Source organism: Sinocyclocheilus rhinocerous, unplaced genomic scaffold (genome assembly GCF_001515625.1).
Source record: "Sinocyclocheilus rhinocerous isolate Xijiao unplaced genomic scaffold, SAMN03320098_v1.1 scaffold688, whole genome shotgun sequence".
Taxonomy (NCBI): Eukaryota; Metazoa; Chordata; class Actinopteri; order Cypriniformes; family Cyprinidae; genus Sinocyclocheilus; species Sinocyclocheilus rhinocerous.
Window position 1 is genome coordinate 2,327,511 of NW_015651641.1, and position 25,634 is coordinate 2,353,144.

At 39.0% G+C, this 25,634-nt stretch overlaps 1 protein-coding gene across 4 annotated transcripts; it reads right to left on the reverse strand.

The window, feature by feature from the left end:
- Positions 1-798: 798 nt before the first annotated feature.
- LOC107713378 (DEP domain-containing protein 5-like) lies at positions 799-25,634 on the reverse strand. 4 transcript variants are annotated; one of them, XM_016518868.1, is made up of 42 exons: positions 25,524-25,634; positions 25,343-25,430; positions 23,527-23,573; positions 23,353-23,438; positions 23,150-23,233; positions 23,015-23,064; positions 22,339-22,408; positions 22,182-22,260; positions 22,023-22,084; positions 21,836-21,905; positions 21,670-21,742; positions 21,487-21,590; positions 19,259-19,333; positions 19,035-19,169; positions 18,897-18,958; positions 18,717-18,790; positions 17,811-17,880; positions 17,648-17,684; positions 17,447-17,567; positions 16,416-16,645; positions 16,062-16,262; positions 15,181-15,316; positions 14,983-15,080; positions 14,258-14,308; positions 11,818-11,974; positions 10,261-10,418; positions 10,013-10,133; positions 9,758-9,925; positions 9,449-9,671; positions 9,218-9,351; positions 6,744-6,855; positions 6,154-6,216; positions 5,109-5,245; positions 4,940-5,020; positions 4,722-4,854; positions 4,535-4,640; positions 3,866-4,105; positions 2,576-2,745; positions 2,109-2,280; positions 1,709-1,769; positions 1,472-1,554; positions 799-1,359 (listed from the first exon to the last, which is right to left on the reverse strand). In XM_016518868.1, exons 1-42 carry the CDS (start codon positions 25,591-25,593, stop codon positions 1,064-1,066), a joined length of 4,788 nt encoding a protein of 1,595 aa, XP_016374354.1. In that variant the 5' UTR covers positions 25,594-25,634; the 3' UTR covers positions 799-1,063. The 4 variants fall into 4 exon arrangements, with proteins under 4 accessions (XP_016374354.1, XP_016374355.1, XP_016374353.1 ...); XM_016518869.1 differs by having other exon boundaries at positions 3,926-4,105; positions 11,818-12,001; XM_016518867.1 differs by having other exon boundaries at positions 11,818-12,001.

Sequence of the window (25,634 nt, forward strand, 5' to 3'; positions counted from 1 at the left end):
TATATGCATGCAAGGTCAAAAAACACGTTAGTTTTCTCAAAAAATTTATTTAATTTTACCTAATTTCTAAATGATTCGTAAACGACTTGTGTGAAGCAGTTCAAAGAATCAGTCTCTCTAAACCCCTCCTTTCCGTGAGCCCTCACTGCTGTGATTGGTCAGATGGCGCAGTCCTTTGTGATTGGTCCAGAGCCGTAGAGAGATTGGCTCTGGATTGGTCTACCGCGTACAGCGCGTGTCGGAAAAGAAACACCCATTGCCATGACTGAATGACAGCCCTGGAGACTTGTCAATACAAGATGGTATCGATTGTACCTTACCAATTCGAGCCGGAGTCTGATGATGAAACGGTTGAACTGGCTGATCGACAAGAGACTGATTCGCAAGCACGACTGGAGCAGGACGTTTCTCAGTGGTAAGTGTCAAGTGTTAACAAGTTTGTGGTAATTATAAGATGTGATCAATCAAATTTACTCACAGCGTAGGATACAGTGTCTTCTCAACATGATGTTAACCACATGGAAATTTTACTGTTTGTGGGCGGGCAAGTCGGCGACATAGAACATGGGCGGACATTATGCAAATGTGTTACTTTGTGACGTAGAGCCGTAACAGAATAAGATTCGAATTCCTGACGACTCGTTTAGGCGATTGCGAGCCGACTCTTTTTTTTGATAGACAATAACTTTATTTATTGTGCACTGTCGGCTTCACAACTTTGCAGATAGTTTATGTTCACATACAGCTACATGACACACTGCATGAAAGGTAATAATCGAAAAGGCATAATAGGGGCACTTTAAGATGAGGCTTAGCAATAATTAACAAATTGATCCTATGTACAATTTACTGACGACATACCGTTTACTCAAACCCAGTCAAAACTGTGATGTCTTCAGACATAGCAGGTGCATGTGCAGACACTCTGAAAACATGACTCATTCATTTGAATGTTTGATTATGAGGCTGTTTGCTTTATTTCTCTCTGATTAGATGACAGCAGCAGTACATTAGGTCTTTTTCTCTGACACAGTATCTATTGCCTTTCCTCCACTGTCTTTTCTCAAGGGGCACTTGCGTTCATTTTCTCTACACAACTTTCCCAGTAGGTCACCAGTCGATTATCCTTGTTGGCACAAAAGTCTGTGAAATCTCGCAGCAGGCGGTCAGCCAGTTTCTCATCCCCCAGCACGCCAGTCCTCCAGGCTTTGGTCAGCATGGTGTTGTAGGCCCAATTGTAGCCAACTCGCTCCTCAGAACCAAACAGGTTCTGATTGGCGGAGGTAGCGGAGTTGCGGCGCCGCCGCTGTCCACTGGAGTATTTCCTTTTTGAGTAAGGCAGCTGAAGAAAAACTGTACCTGGATAAAGAGATAAACATTTCCAAGTGATAGCGATAGAGCAAGACGAAGAGATGGACAAAAGTAAAAAAGCAGAGCTAGTATAGTATATATCATTCATAAAAGCGTATACCTGTTACATGGATGTATTGAGGTTTGTTCTCTGATGGAAAGTTAAAAGCTGATGCTGAGAACTTGTCTTGAACAAAGCCAAATCTTCAACAACAAAAAAGGAATTTGTTTTAATGAGGAAAAACACAGGACCATTACACCTTGATAAATAGGTACTAGAAGTAAACTAGATGGACTCAAGTGTGTTCAAATCACCAACCCTAAGTTTGAGAAATAAAATATTCTATGCTCTCTTTACCTGGACAGTATGGCCTCCTGAAACAACTGCATTCTGTCCCAGTATGTCTCTGGTTCAAACCCTAAACAAGTAAAGCAGTGCGATAATGGAGGATATCATACTTTTACTTAACATAAAAAGACAAAGGCAGTTCCACAAGATATTGTGACAAATTTTGTGAAAGAATCCATCCAAGATGGTGGATGAAGGAGAAAAATGTTATATGTAAATAAATATATTCAAAGGTCATTAGATACCAAAACAGACTATTTACCTAATATTTGTGCTCTGAGTATCTAGGATATTACAGTGTTAGCTTAGCAATGTGCAAACACCAAACAGAGCCAATGTATTCACTAAATTTGTGGATTTTCAGACTTCTACAACCATTACACCGTTCAATCTGTTACTTTGTCCTCACCCTCAAACAGGTTATCACAGCCCTCCTTTAGCAGGCACTGGATATTTAAGGGGATAAACAATTGAGCACGGAGAGGGTCACCATACAGGTACGATGACAAAGCAAAGGGCACCTCCAACACAGGTACAAGCAGGAATCCACAAGATGCCGCCTTTCTGTGCCAGCCTTGCACCTGAAAAAGAAGAGTCCAGTGCTACAGGACTATGTCTCAACCTTAGATGTTATGTTTGCACCCTTAGTTCATAGAAGTTAACTACATGTATCTGGCTGACTATGCTTGATGGTCCTCGATAGTATTAAAAATGTCATCCAGCACCTCGTCACTTCATTCAGGATTTTTGAAACTATGCTCATCCTATGCTTACCATTTCAAAGAGTACGGCTAGTCCTCGATAGTATTAAAAATGTCATCCAGCACCTCGTCACTTCATTCAGGATTTCTGAAACTATGCTCATCCTATGCTTACCATTTCAAAGAGTACGGCTGCAGTAACAGCCATCCAGTGTAGCTTGATTTCAAAGGCAGCGCTGAGGGAGAAGTTGCCATGGTAATAGCAACTGCACCATTCAGTTCGATCACTGCGATTGTTCACATCAACGTCCAAGGTGACTGTTTTCTGCTCTGGAACCGTGGCAGCTGAGAGAGAAGGGGCAAAAACAAAGCGAGAAAGACAGAGAGAGAAGAAATTGCCAAAAGGATGAAATGAAAAAGAGGTCAGGCATAGCGTTATTAAGACCTTTAATGAATCAATGGAGAGTAATTGCGATAAAAGAGTTTATGGCAGTTAGTGTTCATGACATCTGAAACAAAAATCATTTCATGCAGTGTATTAAGGGCAAGTAAGATGTATGAAGCTTCTATGGGAGGAAAACACTGAAAGCTGAGTGCACTGGTGCAATAAGCAAAGTCAGAAAGGCAATGGGTTGGCAGAAAAGCTTTGCTCAGGTTTGGGAACAATGCAGGAATATCATTAATCCGGAACAGGACAGATGGAGGAGAGCAGGAAGAACCCATACCACAGCACTACTGGACCACAGCCAATACTTCACCACAGCATGCACTACTGGTGTACAAGACATCATTATAGCCCACCCAACACAGCGCTTTGATTGGTGTATTGGGGCATCAGTCCATGCTCTGATTGGAACAGCTTGCAAAGCAATTTGTGCCCTGACTGGGAAGAATACATGTAAACCATGCCATTTGGAGAGTGTATGTACCGTCATAGGTCACACCAATTGATGGCTAATGGCAGAATTGCAAACACTGTCTAGATCAGTTAGAAAGAGAATCTTGATGTCATCAACATGATTTGGGCATTGTGGGAATGAACAGGATGAACTAAAGGTGGACTACTTATCTACAACAGCATGCAATCCCGGAATGGAGAAGAGTCACACAAAGTCAGATGATTAGACTTGCATCAGTAAAATTTCTTGATGAAAGTGGTTGGATCAAAAGCTTAGCTTGATGTTTTCTGAGAAGAATTTAGTGTGGCATACAGCCATTCAGTGATGTTGTTGATCTTTATATGTTAGTTGAGTTGTGGAAGTTTCCAAGTGCACATTGATGTAGGGTTGACTAGTAGATGGCATAGATGGTATCTGAATGCTTTAGTAATATGCAAAGAAATGATTCGACTTTGTGTGACTCATTCACTCAACTAGTCTTCCAGAACTTTCGGGGGAGGGAGTGTGGCGCACTGCCTTAAGGTGCGGAGCATGGCTGCTCTGGGGTCAGAGCCGGCTGTGTGTACCTAGCAGTGCAGCAGCTTGGCTGCGTCCTCCGAAGCTGCGGCTGAAGGAGCTTTGCCTACTTGCATACGAGGCTGGCCGGCTGGGCAACCAGGGCAGCAGGAAGGCAGGTAAGTCACAAGGCCGACGTTCCTCCATAACAAAGGCCACCTCAAACCACTTCCTCTGAAACAGGGCAAAGTCCTCCATAGCTGTTGCAGACCATACATTGGCTCCCGCTGGGGGCAGCTGAGTCGTAGGAGCTGCAGGGAATAGAGCTCTGTTTTCATGAAGGGTAGAAGCACCAAGACACAGTCGTAATAACAATGGGATTGCGGACAGTGATGCTCACAGGATCTGCAACCTGAACACTGATATCAATTAAAATCACTGGAGGTTGTAGTATCGCTGTGCTCTTGGTTTCTAGTAGGCGATCCTTCTCTGCTGCAGTATCCAACTGTATGAGGTGGCAGGTCACTACGGATCACTGTGGATCACTGTCTTGTGTACACCGGATATTGCAACTTCTCATTGAAAATGAATGAAGTCCAGTTGCTTTGCAAATCACTGTGAGTGTGAATCTCCCTTGATACAGTTGGATACAGTAGGAACGGCTAGCAGCAACCTACTCTGCAGAAACTTGGCAACCCCTAGCCAAGTAATCTTGACAGTCAAGTCAAGTCAATTCTTACCCTTTTCGTTGTCCTTGTCAACAATCCGGTAGAGGTAGAATCCATAAACAAACGTCCGCATGGCATCACCGGAGGCATGCATAATTAGACCTTCATCCAGCATTTTCTACAGGAGCGTCATGGAGATAGTCAAGATTTAAAATACAAACACAAGCCACTGTGACTTCTGCAATGTTCTCAATTTTACCTGCATGATTTCTACTGCAATTCCCTGTGTGGCAACATTCTCCACAGTGCTGACCAGCCAATGTACAACCTCAGCACTGACAAAGCAGTTGGGAGGCAGGCCCCTCTGCTCTGGCAAAAGCTGCACTCCAGTGCTGCAAGCACAGGAAGTCAATTTATATCACACATGGGTGACATAATAGAACACTAATAAATAATTAAGAATTAAAAGTCTCTCACGTGGGATGCTTAATGGCTTCCAGGATCTCCATTAGTGTGGAAGATGAGGAAAGACTCAATCCACTGGAGCCTGACTGCGCGCTGTGACGCGATATGAAAAAATTACTTTCTGATCTGAATATACGAAGCCATGTTCTGATAGTCAGAATAAGGTAAGGCATTCTCTTACCTAGTCTCTGCACCAGTGCCTAGGGTTTGGTCTCCTGTGGCTTGGGATGTAGCTGGTGTTCTCTCTCCTGGTTGGTTGCCTCCTTTGTCCGACAACCCACCCTCAATGTGATTTGCTGGAACCTGTTCAGCTGGCAGCTGAGGAACCCAGTGCGAATGTGTCAGATACAACATTAGAAATGCAGTGCTCCTTTACACCTTCATGCACAGGAACTCTCACATTTGAAGCTATAAATCTCCATGCAAACAAGTCTAAAAGCAGCACTACATAGGACTGACAAGGGGTGCAAAATATTGAAATATGTTCATGCTATCTGCATCCGTTGGCTAGCAGGAATGCATCTTACATAGACAATATCTGGTACTTGTCTACACAAATTTTCTACCAATTTATTTGATGTTGTCTTCATAATCTCTCTTCATAAACCACTTTGACATTATTTAAATGATTTACCAATTTATTGCAAGCTTGTCCATTACTGTGGTATCATAAATGTTATATATACCTGCGGCTAAATGTTACGTATTAAAAGAAAAATCCAAATATGAAGACTCGCTTTACTTGTTGGTCAGATGGCCTCTTCCCATCTGCTCCTGGCCAGAATTAGCTGCAATGTGGAACAGTTACTGTATGCCGCTAGACAAAAATCTGGCTATGTGAGATTAGCAGTACTCTAAATGAGCTCAGGATGTGCAGTGAGATTGAATGAAAAGTGCACATGCATTCTTATTGGCCAACAGGAGTGATGCAGTCTAACACTACAGCAGAACTCATAGTGGTTAAGATGTTAAATGAAGTGAATCTAATATTGCTTTTACATTTTATGTTATATTGAGTATGGGTACACAGACAAACAGGAATGACTCTTCATTACCACTCTGACTACAAAAACACCAGATAACACCAGATGAACAACAACCTTCACATTTTAATGCCAGTAAGAGGTTTGTCAAGTACGCAGGCATGCACACATGATTTATATGCACACACGCACATTGCGAGAGACAGACGGCTCTCACAGAGCAGAGAGAGGGCAGTGACTGACCTGAGAGTGACAGATGTAGGAGGAACGTGGACTACGAATAAAGTCCAAAATGAAGGCAGCATCCTGTCAGCATGTTAAGAGGAAAACACCAGAAAGAGAGAAAATAACCCCCAGGGAACAGAGCTAGAACAAGGCAGTAATGGAAGAGGAAGAGGCAAAGATCAAAAGAGGCAAGGAAGGAGCAAGAAAACATAAACCCACTGCAAATAATATCCATGATTTAATACTGAGACAAAAGGAAGACAAAAAAAAAAACTAAATGAAAAATAGGGCTGTCAATTGCTAAAAAAATGACACAATATGCAACTAATCACATATTAACCCCCCCCCCCAATATTACATTATTGTGCCATTTTTAAATAATTGCATTTTATACCAACTTTTACATTCTGTTACAAATACTGTGATCAGTCCTTAAACCAAGCAGACAAAGTTGAAAATTAGACAAAAATATCAATAAGCCAGCAAGCAATACACATTGTACAAATATAATAGCCCTCTTTCCCACTCAAAAAGCGCAAAGAGACACACAGGAAGCCAGGAACTAGACAACAGCACAGTCCGTTCGACAGTCTGCCTCGGGCTCTCACCTTACGGGGGCTATCGACATAGGTGGTTGTTAGGGCAACGCTGGCAGCTTCACTGAAAGGTCCACATGATTTCCCACCATGCTGAGCAGCAAGCTGCTGCTCTTCAAAACTCCTGCAGATCAAAGACATCTCACCAGCATTAGAAAAAAGCCTGGAATCTCTGGCATTTTATAAAACCCTTTCCATATGCGGCACTAGATAAAAGTCCAAATCTCATTGTTTCTGGCACGCACAATCGTTTCACATTGATGTAGCACTGCTGTATTTTATTTTGTTTGGTTTCCCGATATCTGCCTGCACAACTCACTTCTGTGTCTGATCCAGCTCCAGGAGTGCAGAGAGGGCAGAGGTGCCCTTTTTGCCCACAGGGGGTGCTATAGGCTCTGGATTGTAGGATGAGAGAGCTCCTGTCACCTGCAAGCCTTTAATGGTAGCTCCTTTCTGTAATAAACAGAGCAACTGTTATTGTATCACCATGGTGGGTGGTTTAATCCCTTTAATGACTCATTTGTGCTTATCCTGTTGCTGTGCACTCACACGGATAATTCGATCAGATCGGTGACGGCGACGAATCCTGTTCAGGCCTTCCAAAAAGCGGATAAATCCATCCAAAAGAGACCAGTCCCCAGTGCCATCCCGTCCTGCCCCCATTCCCTCCCCATACACGTCCCAGTGACCCTCACCATCCGCCACTCGCCTGGCTCCACCCGCTGGCAGCAGCAAGAAGCGTGTACGCCAGAACTTCAGAGAGTCAATAAGACTGGGGAAGAGAGAGGAATGGGTTTTTATGGGCATCTGCCTATGTAGATTTTTTCTCAGAGCCGTGGTGCTAGTAAAGCCACTTGCCTGAAGTCCTCTGAGCCGGCAGAGCAGATGTACTGGTCCAGGTAGTTCCATTTGTACTCCTCCAGCCGCTCGTGGCTGAACTCCACCCAAAATGGAAGGAAGTGGGCGTCTGCATGTGGAGGGCACAGATTGTAGCTGTACTGAATCTGTGTGGATTCATAGGGATACCTAAAGACACACAAAACATACTTTTGGGCATTTCTAGAAGAACAAATGACATAAATTGAAACCGAATGACTAAAAACATAAACTGACTTTGGGAGATAGCGGGTGACAGTAATGATCTTATCTTTAAGGCAGACTTTATGAAAGGTTCTTCCCATACTGAGCCAGTAAACACTCTCCTCCTCCTCTGGTTTACGTCGAGACACCAGCCCTGAAAAGCACACCTTTAAATCTCTCACCTGCATTACAATGGAGTGTGATTTATAACAAGAAGACAAGTCTATTTTTCAAATCCCAACTAGTATGCAGAGCTGTGGGGTGTCCAGTAGGGAATGTACCTCGGGAATAAAGGGGGCTGCTGCTGAGGGGCGGGGCTATAGCCGGCTGTGGCTTCTTGTTAGGCTGTACAATGATCTGGTAGCCTTGCATCAGTCGCTGACAGATGAACTCTTCAAACACCTGATGGGCCGTCATCACTGGGGACTCATCGTCACGCCTACAGATTTTAGATCGGACTTAGATCTTCAATATACATAAAATCTACAGTGGGTTCAAAAGTCTGAGAATACTTGAGAGAATTTAGCATTTTTCTAGCCAGACTCATTCTCAGTGCTTCATGGTAGTAGGCAGGTGCTAAAGTGTTCTTTTAGCGTAATTTTCTTGTTTCAGTTCTTGGATTGGTGGAGATTTCTTTGTAGAATCATGAGTAACAGTTTAACAGTAACAAATATGATTATTTAAATAGATGAAATAATGGGGGCTGATGGCTTTAACAAAAGCATATACCATTAACAACCTCGTAGCTCACAGTAGGTCTGTATTCGAGGTTTAAAGCTACAGTTAAAATCAATTGGTCTATGGAGAAAATGAATGACATTTTTACTCCTAGAAGCCAACTGTTGCACTCTACATCAGCCGATAGCCGATATATACACTGCCTGGCCAAAAAAGTCACTGACTGGATTTAAATAAGCAAATACTTAAGATTTTAGTATTGGCTCATTATTGCAGTGATTAATATGTTTTTGGCGTGTTATATGTTTGGCAACAATTCTTTTAACCCTAACTGATGTAGTGTGTAGCTTTTCACTTCTTAAACAACCATGTCAGAAGACGTACCCATGTACATATTCCAGGATGACAATGCCAAGATTAATCAGTCTCAAATTGTGAGATTGGCCACCACAGATTCCTGAGCTTAACCCCACAAGTTTTTGGGATGTGCTGGAGTTGACTTTACACTGCCTGTCCAAAAAAAAAATGCAGATCAAAGACATCTCACCAGCATTAGAAAAAAGCCTGGAATCTCTGGTATTTTATAAAAACCTTACCATATGCGGCACTAGATAAAAGTCTCAAAAAATCGCATTGTTCCTGGCATGCACAAACACTTGCTTCCCATTGATGTAGCACTGTGGTATTTTATTTTGTTTGGTTTGCCGATATCTGCCTGCACAACTCACTTCTGTGTCTGATCCAGCTCCAGGAGTGCAGAGAGGGCAGAGGTGCCCTTTTTGCCCACAGGGGGTGCTATAGGCTCTGGATTGTAGGATGAGAGAGCTCCTGTCACCTGCAAGCCTTTAATGGTAGCTCCTTTCTGTAATAAACAGAGCAATTGTTATTGTATCACCCTGATGAGTGGTTCTATCCCTTTAATGACTAATTTATGCTTATCCTGTTAGCTGTGCACTTACGCGGATAATTCGATCAGATCGGTGACGGCGACGAATCCTGTTCAGGCCTTCCAAAAAGCGGATAAATCCATCCAAAAGAGACCAGTCCCCAGTGCCATCCCGTCCTGCCCCCATTCCCTCCCCATACACGTCCCAGTGACCCTCACCATCCGCCACTCGCCTGGCTCCACCCGCTGGCAGCAGCAAGAAGCGTGTACGCCAGAACTTCAGAGAGTCAATAAGACTGGGGAAGAGAGAGGAATGGGTTTTTATGGGCATCTGCCTATGTAGATTTTTTCTCAGAGCCGTGGTGCTAGTAAAGCCACTTGCCTGAAGTCCTCTGAGCCGGCAGAGCAGATGTACTGGTCCAGGTAGTTCCATTTGTACTCCTCCAGCCGCTCGTGGCTGAACTCCACCCAAAATGGAAGGAAGTGGGCGTCTGCATGTGGAGGGCACAGATTGTAGCTGTACTGAATCTGTGTGGATTCATAGGGATACCTAAAGACACACAAAACATACTTTTGGGCATTTCTAGAAGAACAAATGACATAAATTGAAACCGAATGACTAAAAACATAAACTGACTTTGGGAGATAGCGGGTGACAGTAATGATCTTATCTTTAAGGCAGACTTTATGAAAGGTTCTTCCCATACTGAGCCAGTAAACACTCTCCTCCTCCTCTGGTTTACGTCGAGACACCAGCCCTGAAAAGCACACCTTTAAATCTCTCACCTGCATTACAATGGAGTGTGATTTATAACAAGAAGACAAGTCTATTTTTCAAATCCCAACTAGTATGCAGAGCTGTGGGGTGTCCAGTAGGGAATGTACCTCGGGAATAAAGGGGGCTGCTGCTGAGGGGCGGGGCTATAGCCGGCTGTGGCTTCTTGTTAGGCTGTACAATGATCTGGTAGCCTTGCATCAGTCGCTGACAGATGAACTCTTCAAACACCTGATGGGCCGTCATCACTGGGGACTCATCGTCACGCCTACAGATTTTAGATCGGACTTAGATCTTCAATATACATAAAATCTACAGTGGGTTCAAAAGTCTGAGAATACTTGAGAGAATTTAGCATTTTTCTAGCCAGACTCATTCTCAGTGCTTCATGGTAGTAGGCAGGTGCTAAAGTGTTCTTTTAGCGTAATTTTCTTGTTTCAGTTCTTGGATTGGTGGAGATTTCTTTGTAGAATCATGAGTAACAGTTTAACAGTAACAAATATGATTATTTAAATAGATGAAATAATGGGGGCTGATGGCTTTAACAAAAGCATATACCATTAACAACCTCGTAGCTCACAGTAGGTCTGTATTCGAGGTTTAAAGCTACAGTTAAAATCAATTGGTCTATGGAGAAAATGAATGACATTTTTACTCCTAGAAGCCAACTGTTGCACTCTACATCAGCCGATAGCCGATATATACACTGCCTGGCCAAAAAAGTCACTGACTGGATTTAAATAAGCAAATACTTAAGATTTTAGTATTGGCTCATTATTGCAGTGATTAATATGTTTTTGGCGTGTTATATGTTTGGCAACAATTCTTTTAACCCTAACTGATGTAGTGTGTAGCTTTTCACTTCTTAAACAACCATGTCAGAAGACGTACCCATGTACATATTCCAGGATGACAATGCCAAGATTAATCAGTCTCAAATTGTGAGATTGGCCACCACAGATTCCTGAGCTTAACCCCACAAGTTTTTGGGATGTGCTGGAGTTGACTTTACACTGCCTGTCCAAAAAAAAAAAGTCCCCCCCCCCCAAAAAAAACAAGCCTTTAGCTTTGATAACATTGTGCTTTCATTGTGGTACCATTTTGACAATGTCATGCAACATCCCCACAACATTTATTTCCATCAAATGTTGCATTAATTTTTGGGCCGAGATCTGGTATAAATTGAGATGTAGAAAAAGATATCTTGTATATCTTTTGTAGATCTTGAGTCAAACCACCCTATAAAATCGACTGCAGCACATCCTGACGACTTTCAAAAGGTTTAAGGTCAGGACTCTGTGGTGGCCAATTCATACAAGAAAATGATTCCTCCTGCTCACTGAACCACTATTTGACAAATCGAGCCTGGTGAATCTTGACATTGTCATCCTGGAATATCTACACGAGTATGTCTTCCAATATGGTCGTTTAAGAAATAAAAAGCTATGCACTATGTCAGTTAGGGTTGAAAGTATTGTTGCCAAACATATAACATGCCAGAAACATATTAATCATTGCAATAATGATCCAAGACTCTTCAGTATTTGCTTATTTAAATCCAAACAGTGACTTTTTCTTGGCCAAGCAGTGTATATAGTGCATACATATAGTACAAAAAATATGAAAGCCCTTTTTTGACCTTTACCACCCAATCCCTGTCTTTGTACCTCTCCAGGTCAGTGTGTGGCAGCAGGTCGTAGCAGCCCTCTGTGTAGTCATTCTGCAAGGTTTGGCGGTCGGGAAAGTAATCGGTCGTGAGGGGGAGACAGGCAGGAGTGGTGAGGGACTTCCAGTCCACCCCGACCGTGCAGCAAAAACTAGGCACTGTCGGAGGGGCAGATAGCAGCAGGACTTCAGGGGCACCCCCATCACACACACACAGCACCCCATAGCGCATGACACACGTACCACATGGACGCAACAGATCGCATTCATACACATTCACACGTCAGGCCCGATTGAAAATTAGCAGACAGATTGAGAGAGAAAGAGACAGAAGAGGAGAGGGTGAACAGTTTCAGGCAGACAGACACATACCAACACGCAGAACAAGGAGAAAGAGAATGTGGGAAAAGAAAAAGGAATGTGTTACCATCATTGTTGTAATTGAACTGAAATTACAGTGAACACTACGTGCAATATTAACATGCACTAAAGGCACTGTGAGCATCGTGACATCACTGATGAGTAATAAGTGTGAACTTCTGTACAAACACACGTTTGGCAGAAAAGACGACCAGTACTCATAGCATTCAGTCAAGGCATGCGTGAGAATCTGAGTGCGGCAGTGTGATTTTACATAATCGTGATTGGTGATTTTATTGAGGGTTACAAAGCTCATGAGTGGAAGGGAATTGAAGTTTGATAGTTGATTAGAGAAAAAGGGGAATTTTGGAAATAGTGGAATCCCTGGGGAAAGATGGTACAGAGAGAAAGCCAGAAATCCCATAAAAATCTGAGGTGAAATTCACTGAATGATTTGCGCCCATTGCTAGAAATGTTTAGTTGCAGTTTTAACAGCTGATTCAGTTATTACCACCGTTTTCCTGTCGGCTATATATGCTAGATGCATCTTATTTGTAAATATATCACTAGCTAATTAGCGTGCTAGCTTAGCCTACACCCTACTCAAACAAGCGTTTCATTCTTATTTTTGAATATCACTAGCCGATTACTGTGCTAGTTTAACCTACACTCTTTATACTCTAATGGAATAAATATTAAATTCTTATTTGTGAATATTAACAGCCAATTAACATGCTAGCTTAGCCTACACCTTTTACACCGTAATGAAACAAGTGTTCAATTCTTATTTGTTAATATCACTAGCCGATTAGCGTGCTAGCTTAGCCTACACCTTTTACACCCTAACAGAATAAATATGATTTTTTTTGTGTGAATATGACAAGCTGATTAGCGTGCTAGCTTAGCCTACACCTTTTTACACCCTAATGGAACAAATATTCAATTCTTATTTGTGAATATGACTAGCCAATTAACGTGTTAACTTAGACTACACCCAAGAAACCCTAATGGATCAAATGTTCAATTCTTATTTCTGAATATCACTTAGCCGATTACTGTGCTAGCTTAACCTACACCCTTTATACTCTAATGGAATAAATATTCAATTCTTATTTGTGAACATTAATAGCTAATTAACATTCTAGCTTAGCCTACACCTTTTACACCGTAATGAAACAAGTGTTCAATTCTTATTTGTTAATATCACTAGCCGATTAGCGAGCTAGCTTAGTCTACACCTTTTACACCCTAATGAAACAAATATTCAATTCTTATTTGTGAATATGACTAGCCAATTAACGTGTTAGCTTAGCCTACACCCAAGAAACCCTAATGGATCAAATGTTCAATTCTTATTTCTGAATATCACTTAGACGATTGGCGTGCTAACTTAGCCTACACGTTTTATATCCTAATGGAACAAATATTCAATTCTTATTTGTGAATATGACTAGCCAATTAACGTGTTAGTTTAGCCTACACCTAAGAAACCGTAATGGAACAAATGTTCAATTCTTATTTCTGAATATCACTTAGCCGATTAGCTTGCTAGCTTATCCTACACCTTTTACACCCTAATGAACAAATATTCAATTCTGTTAAACTGCGGATGGTGTGTGAATAAGATTCAGGCAATAACAAACGCTCGATGGCGCAACTGTATAGTGAATTCCCTCAGAGGTTGTGGACCACCTTTTCGCTCATCAAACTTTCACCCATAAACAACACAGCCACTCAACTCTATTTATATGATCTACCGCACTGGCTCAAGATACCCAAACAACCTTATTCAAAGATAAAGGATAGTAATTTCCTTGTGGACACCCAATTTGAGGTTCCTAAACCAAAGTGCCAAAATCAAAAGATAAGAGCAAAGACTTAAATAACTTAAATCATTCCACAATAGATCCCAGATTTCCTGCCCAAACCCCCTTCGCTTTGAAATATGAATGTATTTAAGTAATTGCAGCTAACAAATGTATATTTCTGAGGGTATATATATATATGGGGTAAATTTTCATGTGGAAGTGAATGGATACTGGAGATGTTTTTGAGTATCTTCAATGATGGGGAAGAACTCACTCGGATCTGGACTGGAGTAATCCTCAAAGGAACCACGGTTCACTGATGTTCCTATAAAAGCAAGAGCAGTAACAAGAATATAAACTCTAGAATATAAGAATATAAAGTCTAGTTTCGGAGAGAACAGTCATTTGATGACCAGACAATGTAATAATAGAAATGAGAGGGAAAAAAACATGACAGAGTGGCCCTAAGAAGTATTCACTGGTCATACTTAAAGGGTTCATATGATGTTGCTAAAAAAAACATTATTTTCATGAATGTCATGTAGGAATGGAAATAGCAAAGAATTCTGATTTCTCTCTAATGATTCTGGTTTCTTGACGATGGCATTAAGGGGATATTTCACTCAAAGATCCAAACTTGTATGAATTTCTTTTCTTCTGTTAAGCACAAAAGAAGACAACAAACATTTGATGGTAGCCATTGACTTCCATAGTATTTTTTTTTCCATAATATAGAAGTCAATGGTTACTGTTACCAGCATTCTTCAAAATATCATCTTTTGTGTTCAGCAGAAAAAAGAAACTAATACAGGTTTAGAATAACTTGAGGTTGAGTAAATAATGACATTTGACAATGAAATCAGACTACACTTGCTATCTATTTCTGATTCGCTACAAAGAATCATCTCTTAAGAGTTACTCTGTCATTCATAAACAGTCTAAATATCATTTTCAGGGTCTTCTGTGTAACAGTAGGTTATATAAGAGAAAATAATGCACCAGTGCTGTTGCTACTAGCTGGGCTTCCAGAGACATTATCAGGAACTCCAGTGATATACAGTCCATTCTCTCCTGCATGACGGGATACTGTCCGCTTGCTAAAACACACACATTTACACCATCTTTAGTCTCTAACTTTATTACACTGGTACATTTTCCCTTTCCAAATAACCTCTTACTCATGTGTGCGTGACTGACCTTCCCGTAGCTTCGTGATAGGCCAGTTCTAGCAGCTCAGCAGAGGTACGAGCCGGGTCTCTCTGCTCACTAACCTGCAGCTCTGCCATGTTCTGTCGCGTCTGATGGTGGATCTGGATTGCCTCTCCAGAAGGACCTTGAACATCCACACAATATTATATAAAAATTATGTAGAGAACAGACTCTAGTTTAGCGGTCATTATGCAGTGCTGGGTAGATTAAGCTACTTACAAAATGTAGTCCGTTACTGATTGCAAATTACATGACAAAAATTGTGGTTAGTACCATAATCCATTACATTACACCTTTCAGGTAACATAATCTGACTACTTTTTGGTTACTTTTAGATTAATTTGGCCTAACTCATTTATCACATTGATTTAAATAGGATACTCTTGTACCATATTGATATAAAAATACTAAGAGAAAGAAAATATATTCCATTTGTTATTATTAACAAATGAATTGTAGTAAAACTTTATATTACGTCAAAGTTTCCCAAACTGGAGTTTGAGAAGGAACTGCAGGGAGTTAAATCATATTTAAAAAATAATATTTAAAAGATAATATTTAATTAAATCATAAAATTTTTTAATTAATAAATACATCTTTTTAAAATTACAACAATAAAAAAAAAAATATGAAAATTTACACTCGTTTTACCTGCATGTCATGTGAATAATATGTAATCATGTAATCAATAAAAAAGTAACTAGTCTGATTAAGAATATTTAAAAATGTAATATCATCTTTTGAAATATGATTATGCAGTTCAGATTACATGTAATTGGTTACTACCCAGCACTGTCATTATGCAAAATATTTGACCACAGAATGCAGACTGACGGATCAGAAGCATGCATTTCATGTGTATCACTTACCCACAGGAAATGTGTGCATCCAGCGGCGGCGGTTGGAGGTGAGTTTCATTGGCATGCGTGAGGGGGCGAACGGGTTGATGAGAGCCCTCTGGGGCGTGTAACCGCCCGGCCGTATGTGCAGAGTGGACTCAGCGCTTCCCACAGTGAAGCGGCCCGGAGCACTGGAGTCCCTCTGTGATTCTACCATCTTTTCTAGCAATTCTGCAACAATGAGACAGACGAGAAGCAGCAAACGTCAACCAGATGTTTCTGTCTACAGCAAAACACAGGTGCACTCTGTAGCGTCTGGACCAATCAGACACACCATTTTTCATTTGATTTAACAAATCAATTATTCATTGATGGATTCTGTACCTCTTGTGCAGCTGGTGTACCCCAGGGAGCTGCTGACCTCGTATTGGCCCTGAGCCGGGCGCGGGATGAGGAGGATGTTGGAGATGTGGCTCAAACTGTCATCTGATGCCAGGCTCCTCTGTTCTTCTGGTCCTGTAGGCCTGGTTGGGGGAGAGCTGCCCACTACACCTCCACCAACATCCGTTGAGCCCCAACTTTTCCTGCTGGCTGACTCCCTCTCCCGACTCGACCTGACACACATGATCAGAAGCTAAATGTAGTTTGAGCGACTGAATGGAGCTCAAGCGTAGTTCAGGCAGACCACGGCGTGACAGCCAGCCATCAGCTGACACTCAGCTGATCGTGACTCCTCCCACTATCAATTAAACAAGATATATAAGTTCATCTGCACTCACACTTGCCATAGTCTCGTAGATTCAACATACCTTCTGATGTTTATTCATGTGTCGCTTGAACTGAGGCACTAAATTTTTCTGTCACGCTACAATAAAGAGTGCTAAAACTGTATTTATTGTTTGAATTTCATTATAAAATTCACAGGATTTTAAAAAGTTGAGACTTTGTTTCATATCAAAAGTAACAAAGCACAAAGCTTATTGTGACTATTGGATGAGAGGGATGCTGCAAATAATTTTTAGTGAAGTTTTGTTCATATGTAAACTGAAAACAGCACAGACTAAAAGATTCATCAAAATAAATATCTATTTAAATCAAGAAATCAATATTGTCAACCCAGCCCTAGTGTCCATATGAAATGGAGACTGCCATACTGTCAAAATGCATATTATCAAAACACACACTAAATAAATGTCACCATTTCCTTCAATGATTTCGGCCCACCAAAAATGTATTCAATTAATTTTTAGCCAAATATTTTTGGTTAATTTTGGTGCATCACTAATCCTAACGTGAAGTGTCTTCCCATCCAGAAGCTCAAAGAAAGAAGATTTGTAACACTACAGTCACAATTTAAGTAATGGCTCACCCAAAAAATTTTAAATTATGACAGGATTTTTATTTGTTTAACGTACCTGAAGTTGGTGGACCTCTGGGATCTGGAAGGTCCAGGAAGCCTGAAGACCTGAGCATCGTACGCATCATAGTCCACCTGGATCGGAAGGCTGTTCTCAGCATCTTTTGGTGCACCAAGAGCTGAGAAAGACAAATCCAGCTCAAGTCAGATCACAGCAAACCCTTATATAAACTTGAACTAAAATATAAAACCTACTTACAATGTTCTTTGTTGCTTGTAGCTTTCTCAGCATGAGCCTTAAAATGAAAAGGCATCAGAGTGACAGCAGCTTCATTAGCAGTTTTACAAACATTAAGTTGTTCTCATAATAAAAATGTTACAAAGTCACAAGGTGTTGTAAGTTAAAGTGTAATATTTCTAACCTTTTTTCCAGCCAGCTTGATCCGTGGTGTAAAACAGCTGCATGAGTTCTGGCTCTTTGATGTGTAAAAGCTGTAGAATTCATATTTATTACAGTGAGCTCACCTGCATTAACCTATTAATGTTTTTTGTTTTTTTTAGGGCTGGCTGATATGGCCAAAAATATTATTACAATATTCATTTCATACCAATAATTGGGAAGGAAATGCATTCCACATGTTTGTTATACTTCAAAAATGCAAACATAACTTGCTTACAAGTAAACTCCATAGAGTAAGCACACACACACAAACACACACACACACACACATATATATATATATATATATATAATTAAAATCAGTTTATAAATATAACAATTAATTTACAGCAAAACACTGCATTTTTATTATTTGTCAAATAAGGTGCTGCACAAAGAATTTGTACACAGTATGAATCAAATGATATCTGTTAAAATAATAATAATAATAATAATAATAAAGTTTTAATAAATTGTATTATTATTATTGCTCTGAGAGGTATATTTTAATATACAAAAGTAATTTATTTATCTATAGTAAAACAGATGACAGACACAATGCTTATCTAGATGTAGGATAAATATCAGAAATTACTCAAAGGTTAATTAGCAGTATTGTGGATCTATTTTATTTATATAGCCCTATTTAATGCACAAAACAACTTGCTGGATAATTTATACTGCTTGTGCAATGAACATGAGTGATGTTGCATTATTTTTAGCAATCAATCTTTTGATAAAAGGACAAACCCATCCCTATATGACTGAGAATTAAGAGTGGGCTCTTCTAACTTGCTACCGACTGCTAGGTGGTTGCTAGGGTGTACTGGGCAGTTAGTACACCCTAGCAACCACCTAGCAGTCGGTAGCAATAACTCTCAAATTTCACCTGTGGTTGATCCAGTGAGGCAGGTTGTAGTCATCGCCAATTCTAGAGTCTCCGTGCACTGTACGGTTATGTAACTAATAAAATGATATAAAAAATAATAATTCACCCCCTTTAGAAGTATTAAAACATTCAGATCTTATTTCATGCTCAAATGCCAAACCTAATATGGTCTTTACCAACCTTGAAGAGTGGAACAGCGTGGAGGGGCTGCTCTCCCATGCATACCAGATCTACACCGATGCCTGTTAGGAAGATACCATTAGCGTCCAGCACACTGTGCTACAATACAAACAGTGAATGTACAGCACACTCACTGACCGTTGTCAATCATTCGCTGTTTGGTGAGGATCATGAGCAAGCGGTCCACTTCGAACACACCCACTCCTGGAGTAATGACCACTGACATCTGACCCGTACGATCAAAGTTACGGTTGATGTAGTGCTTATCAAAGACTGAAAGAGACAAAACAGGACACTGATATCAGGACAAACAGCTCTACTGAAGTGCTGTGGGACTATAGACCAAATACACAAATACAAACCATTGAAAGACAAGTTGATAGCTTCCAGATAATTTCCCTGAGCAGCAGTGGAATTGTTCCCGCACAGGAATTCATCTGCAATATTGAGACATTAACAAAATGTGTATGTCAATCTAAGACTCTCACACTTGCAATAATGGCATTTTCAAAAACTAAAACAAAAAAATTTACATTTTCTAAAGAATATTCTATTTTCAAAACACTACAATATGAAGTGTATATATATATATAAAACTTTCTGAAGGATTATGTGACACTGAAGACTAGTAATGACGCTGAAAAATCAGCTTTACATCACAGGAATAAATTAAATTTTAAAATATATTACAATAGAAAACAGTTATTTTAAAGGGGAGGTCTAATGCTATTTAATGCATTCTGACTTATTTACACTACTAAAGAGTTGGATTCTTATGCTAAACATGGCCAAAGTTTCAAAAAAGCAAGTTGGACGTATGATGGCGTATTTCTGTGCCAAATACACTCCTTCAGGGTTCAAATAAGTTTTAGAAAGTTTTTTGTTGAGTATGGCCCTGTATGACATCAAAAAGGGCGGGATTCCTTCTCCAGGAAGAGCGCGCGCACACATCAACCAGAGCGAGAGCATGAGCATCAACGTGCTTCATTCATTAACTCGCTAGCCATAGTAAATTTAAGTCAATAAAGTTTTGTTGCTGTTTTATTTATGTCGATGTCACAGCTGGCAGACGATCGTTCAGCAAAAGCTGCGCGTGCTCGTGACTCTTTAGCTCCGCCCACGACACGCCTCCAGGAGCTCTACTGTTTTCGGAGAGAAGCGGTACAGCTGTATCTGTCTTTTATAAATCTGATAAAACTAAAGGCTTATGAAGGAGATATGAAGGATGCAATACTACTCTATAGGTACTCAAGATTAACATGAGATTAGCAGAAACTGTGTTATGTCCCCTTTAATTGTAATAATATTTCACAATATAACTTTTTTTATCAAATAAATGCAGCCTTCTTTCAAAAAAATCTTATCATAGTTATCTTACAGAAGTGTGTATATATATGTAGCGTCTGGACCAATCAAACACACAATTTTTCATTTGATTTAACAAATCAGTTATTCATTAGATTAACAAATCGTCACAGTCCCCTCACCCAATAAACTGGATGCCAGGATGTCTGCAACGACACTGAGCAGCAGTGGAATTGTTCCCGCACAGGAATTCATCTGCAATATTGAGACATTAACAAAATGTGTATGTCAATCTAAGACTCTCACACTTGCAATAATGGCATTTTCAAAAACTAAAACAAAAAAATTTACATTTTCTAAAGAATATTCTATTTTCAAAACACTACAATATGAAGTGTATATATATATATAAAACTTTCTGAAGGATTATGTGACACTGAAGACTAGTAATGACGCTGAAAAATCAGCTTTACATCACAGGAATAAATTAAATTTTAAAATATATTACAATAGAAAACAGTTATTTTAAAGGGGAGGTCTAATGCTATTTAATGCATTCTGACTTATTTACACTACTAAAGAGTTGGATTCTTATGCTAAACATGGCCAAAGTTTCAAAAAAGCAAGTTGGACGTATGATGGCGTATTTCTGTGCCAAATACACTCCTTCAGGGTTCAAATAAGTTTTAGAAAGTTTTTTGTTGAGTATGGCCCTGTATGACATCAAAAAGGGCGGGATTCCTTCTCCAGGAAGAGCGCGCGCACACATCAACCAGAGCGAGAGCATGAGCATCAACGTGCTTCATTCATTAACTCGCTAGCCATAGTAAATTTAAGTCAATAAAGTTTTGTTGCTGTTTTATTTATGTCGATGTCACAGCTGGCAGACGATCGTTCAGCAAAAGCTGCGCGTGCTCGTGACTCTTTAGCTCCGCCCACGACACGCCTCCAGGAGCTCTACTGTTTTCGGAGAGAAGCGGTACAGCTGTATCTGTCTTTTATAAATCTGATAAAACTAAAGGCTTATGAAGGAGATATGAAGGATGCAATACTACTCTATAGGTACTCAAGATTAACATGAGATTAGCAGAAACTGTGTTATGTCCCCTTTAATTGTAATAATATTTCACAATATAACTTTTTTTATCAAATAAATGCAGCCTTCTTTCAAAAAAATCTTATCATAGTTATCTTACAGAAGTGTGTATATATATGTAGCGTCTGGACCAATCAAACACACAATTTTTCATTTGATTTAACAAATCACACAAAACTGCATACGCACCTGCTCCTTTAAGACGCACCAGCACAGGATACTGTATGAAGAGCTTTTTAATAGTGATAAGCAGAGACATCCACTCATCACGCCTTTCATTCTGGGCCACCACCCTGCAAGAGAATGAAAATAAGGACTGCTGCTTAAACCAGTACTAAGCTGCCAGTCTTAATGCTTAGTGAACTTCTGGACCTGTAGAAATCCTCATAATAACATCCCTCATGGTCTTGTCGAACTGACGCTCTTTGGATCTCTGGGAACTCTTCTACATGACGAAAGACACATACTAATAATTATTATTATTCAAATCATACAACCCAAGCATTATTTTATCTCATTTTAAATATGAAACATTTACCCAGTGATTTGGCAGAGTAGAAGGTACGAGAGAACAGCACCACTGTAACCTCATGGCTGCAATTCTTCTCCTAGAAAAGTGGCTACATTTTAACAAAGACAATCCCACAATGCCAAAGAACATAATCATATTCAGCTATATCGTGCAGATAACGTTACAATTGGTCAATGATAAGGTTAACACTCACTTTCCATTTGGCAAACAGATCCGAAAGGAAACCATTGACAGCTTTCTCAAAGTAAAGATCACCTGTGAATGAAGTCAGCAGCTGAAATCACCTGAAATAACAGATTTACTCTTCAAATATAGATAATGATTTAAAAAAGTTTTTAAATTGTCTCTTTACCATAGATATCAAAGTCCCACATCTCACAGCTCATCTGAATGAATATATAAACCATCGCAGAGGTGGAGCGAAACAACACCTAGGTGGAGAAAACATGTGAAAAAATTTATAGTGATGGATAGTAAAACAAATTGAATTTCCAAAGAGAAATTCTCACCCTTGTATCTTTACTAATGTAGCCACAAGTGACCTTCTCTCCTTTTACCCACAATTCACTGGCCTGGGCCCTGAAACCATGATAAAACAATTTTTTTGGTTAGACATACACTACTGTTGAAAAGTTTGGGTTCGGTAAGATTTGTAAATGCTTTCTCTTATGCTCACCAAGACTGCCTTTATTTGATTTAAAAAGTACAGTAAAAACAGTAAAAATATCATTACAATTTAAAATAACTGTTTTCTATTTGAATATTTTTTAAAGTGTAATTTATTCCTGTGATGTAAAGCTGAATTTTCAGCATCATTACTACAGTCTTCAGTGTCACATGATCCTTCAGAAATCATTCCGATATGCTGATTTGAAGAAACATTTCTTATTATAAGTGTTGAAAACAGTTGTGCTGCTTCATATTTTTGTAGAAACTGATAGAACAGCATTTACTTTAAATATTTTAAAACATTTTAACATTTTTTAATGTCTTTACTGTCACTTTTGATCAATTTAAAGCATCCTTGCTGAATAAAAGTATTAATTTCATTCAAAAATATGAAAAAAAAAACTGACCAAAACCTTTGATATAGGTCATTATACACATACTTCTGACTGTAAAATACTTAAACTGACCAATCAGAATCAAGTATTCCAGACAGCCTGTAATAATGGATGTTGTTACCTGATCCCTGCAAACTCTACTTTCTGTGTCACATACGCACACGTGCTCACCTGAAAGAACATCATGGAGACATAAAGATCATTGCAAGGCATCAAAAATGAACATCCCATGCAGATTTGAATCTAATCTACTCACTAAGCTCTTCTTCAGTCTCCACATGTCTCCTCGTCCAATATACTGATCTTTAAAGGTGAGCTCCACCAGATCCAAAGTCACATCCTGTTAAATTTCAATGGAGAATTTAGGTAATGAGGTACGAGAGGCTGTGCTATATTGTGAATATGGTGTGTAAATTAAATAGTAGGACTAGCAATAAACAGTATTTCTGTATAAAATACCTTTGGGTCCACAATATTGATGATGACGTCCTGGTAGGCACGAAGCTTGAAGGCCTGAGCCACTGTCTGATCTACACTGATAGTTTCTGTTAACGGAAAAAGAGAAAATTCACACAGAGATATAGCCGATTAATAGTTACTAGTACAGAAAATGAAGCGCTAATTTAAACTCACCTTTCTGCAGGTCTTCTTTCAAACTCTTGACCTGCAGCAGCAGAGGACTAAGACAAAGACATTGTAAACATACAAATATTATCAATGCATATATAAATATACACTTCATTTTACTTACAGTGTACTTACCCAATAAAGTATTGGGTATTACAAGGTAACTACATGGGTCAAGGATAGGTTTAGGGGTAGGTTCAGGGTTAGTACCTAGCTATTACCCAGTTATTATAATTGTTATAAAAAGCACATAGTATGTACATGTACATGCAGAACAGGACTGTAAAATAAAGTGCTACCAATATGCCAGGCAATATACAATAATGTATAATATACAAAACAACAGTGTTGTTTTATTAATATTAATAACAAAACCAGTCTTAAGTCGCTGGGGTATATTTTTAGCAATAGCCAAAATAACATTGTATGGGTCAATATTATTGATTTTTCTTTTATGCCAAAAAATCATTAGGATATTAAGTAAAGATCATGTTCCATGAAGATATTTTGTAAATTTCCTATCGTAAATATATCAAAACGTATTTTTTTTATTAGTAATATGCATTGCTAAGAACTTAATTTGGACAACTTTAAAGGCGATTTTCTCAGTATTTAGATTTGTTTGCACCCTCAGATTCCAGATTTTAAAATAGTTGTATCTCGGCCAAATATTTATTCATCTTTCAGATGATGTATAAATTTAAAATCTTTCAAAAAATGTACCCTTATGACTGGTTTTGTGGTCCAGGGTCACATATTTTGAATTAGTTTTTATTTTGACATTTTGTTTTCTTTATTATTTTAGTTAAGGTTTTAGTAATTTTGTTGTATGTTTTTGTCATTTTTATTAGTTTTTCTTTTTAAATATGTAGTTTATGTAGTATATACAGTTTGCATTAAGTTTTATTTTGGTTTTAGATTTAGTTAAAAAACATTCAAATTCAAATTCAAATTGTTAAAGGGGTCATATGATGCTATTTTAAAGATCATTATTTTGTGTATTTGGTGTAACAGAATATGTTGACGCTTTAATGTTCAAAAAACACATTATTTTTCAAATACTGTACATTATTGTAGGTGCTCTATGCCCCGCCTCTCTCAAACACGTCGTTTTCAACAAAGCCCCCTCCTTTGACAAGCATAGTCTGCTCTGATTGGCCAGCTGACCCAGTGCATTGTGATTGGCCGAACACTGCAAGCACGCGTCGGAAATGTAACGCCCCTTACCATAATCGCAGCTTCAGCTTTCAAAGTAAATATCAAGACAGTTAATAATGTCGTTAGTTTTACCATCAGCTCAAGCCGAAAGGGCAACAGAGTCGTGTGACAGACACCTCCAAAGAGAAGGGAAAACTTGAAATCGCATCATATGACCCCTTTAAATAAGTTGATTTTATTTAAATATTTTATTACAAGTATATGAATATCCATATATATATATATACACACACACACACACACGTTTTAAAACATTTCATGTTAGATTGTGATGTAACATTTTTATTTTATTAAATCATGATTTTTATAGGATGAAATGTGACATATCTGCACACATATTTTTGAGATTGACCTGAAATTATATTAATATTATTTTTTAATATGTAGTTCATGTTGTCTATATAGTTTTTATATATTTTTTTGTTTTAGGTTTCATTAGAAAATGAAAATAAAAATGGTTAATAAGTTATTATAATTTATTATAATAAATACATATATAATATCTAACTATTGTGTAAATTATGAAATATATTTTATTTCAAGTATATACACACACACACACATATATATATATATATATATATATATATAAATCTCCTCTCACCTGTACTCATCATTTGGATGTGCAATCTCAACAATATCCCCCAGTTTAACCTGAGGAAAGACTTTAGGGTTCATCATCAACTCATCATCTGTGGAGAAAGAGTGAGTGTTGAGATGCGCGCAAAGTGCCAGTGTCATAAACTAAAACTACTTCAGTTTTTAAACGTTAAGAACATTCTCACCGCTCCCTCCAAAGCCCTTCTTGTGCACCACAAGTTTGTAGGACTTGTTTGCCTTCATGGTAACAGTCATTGTAGTCGTGATGAAGTACAGACAGTCACATTCACATTTAC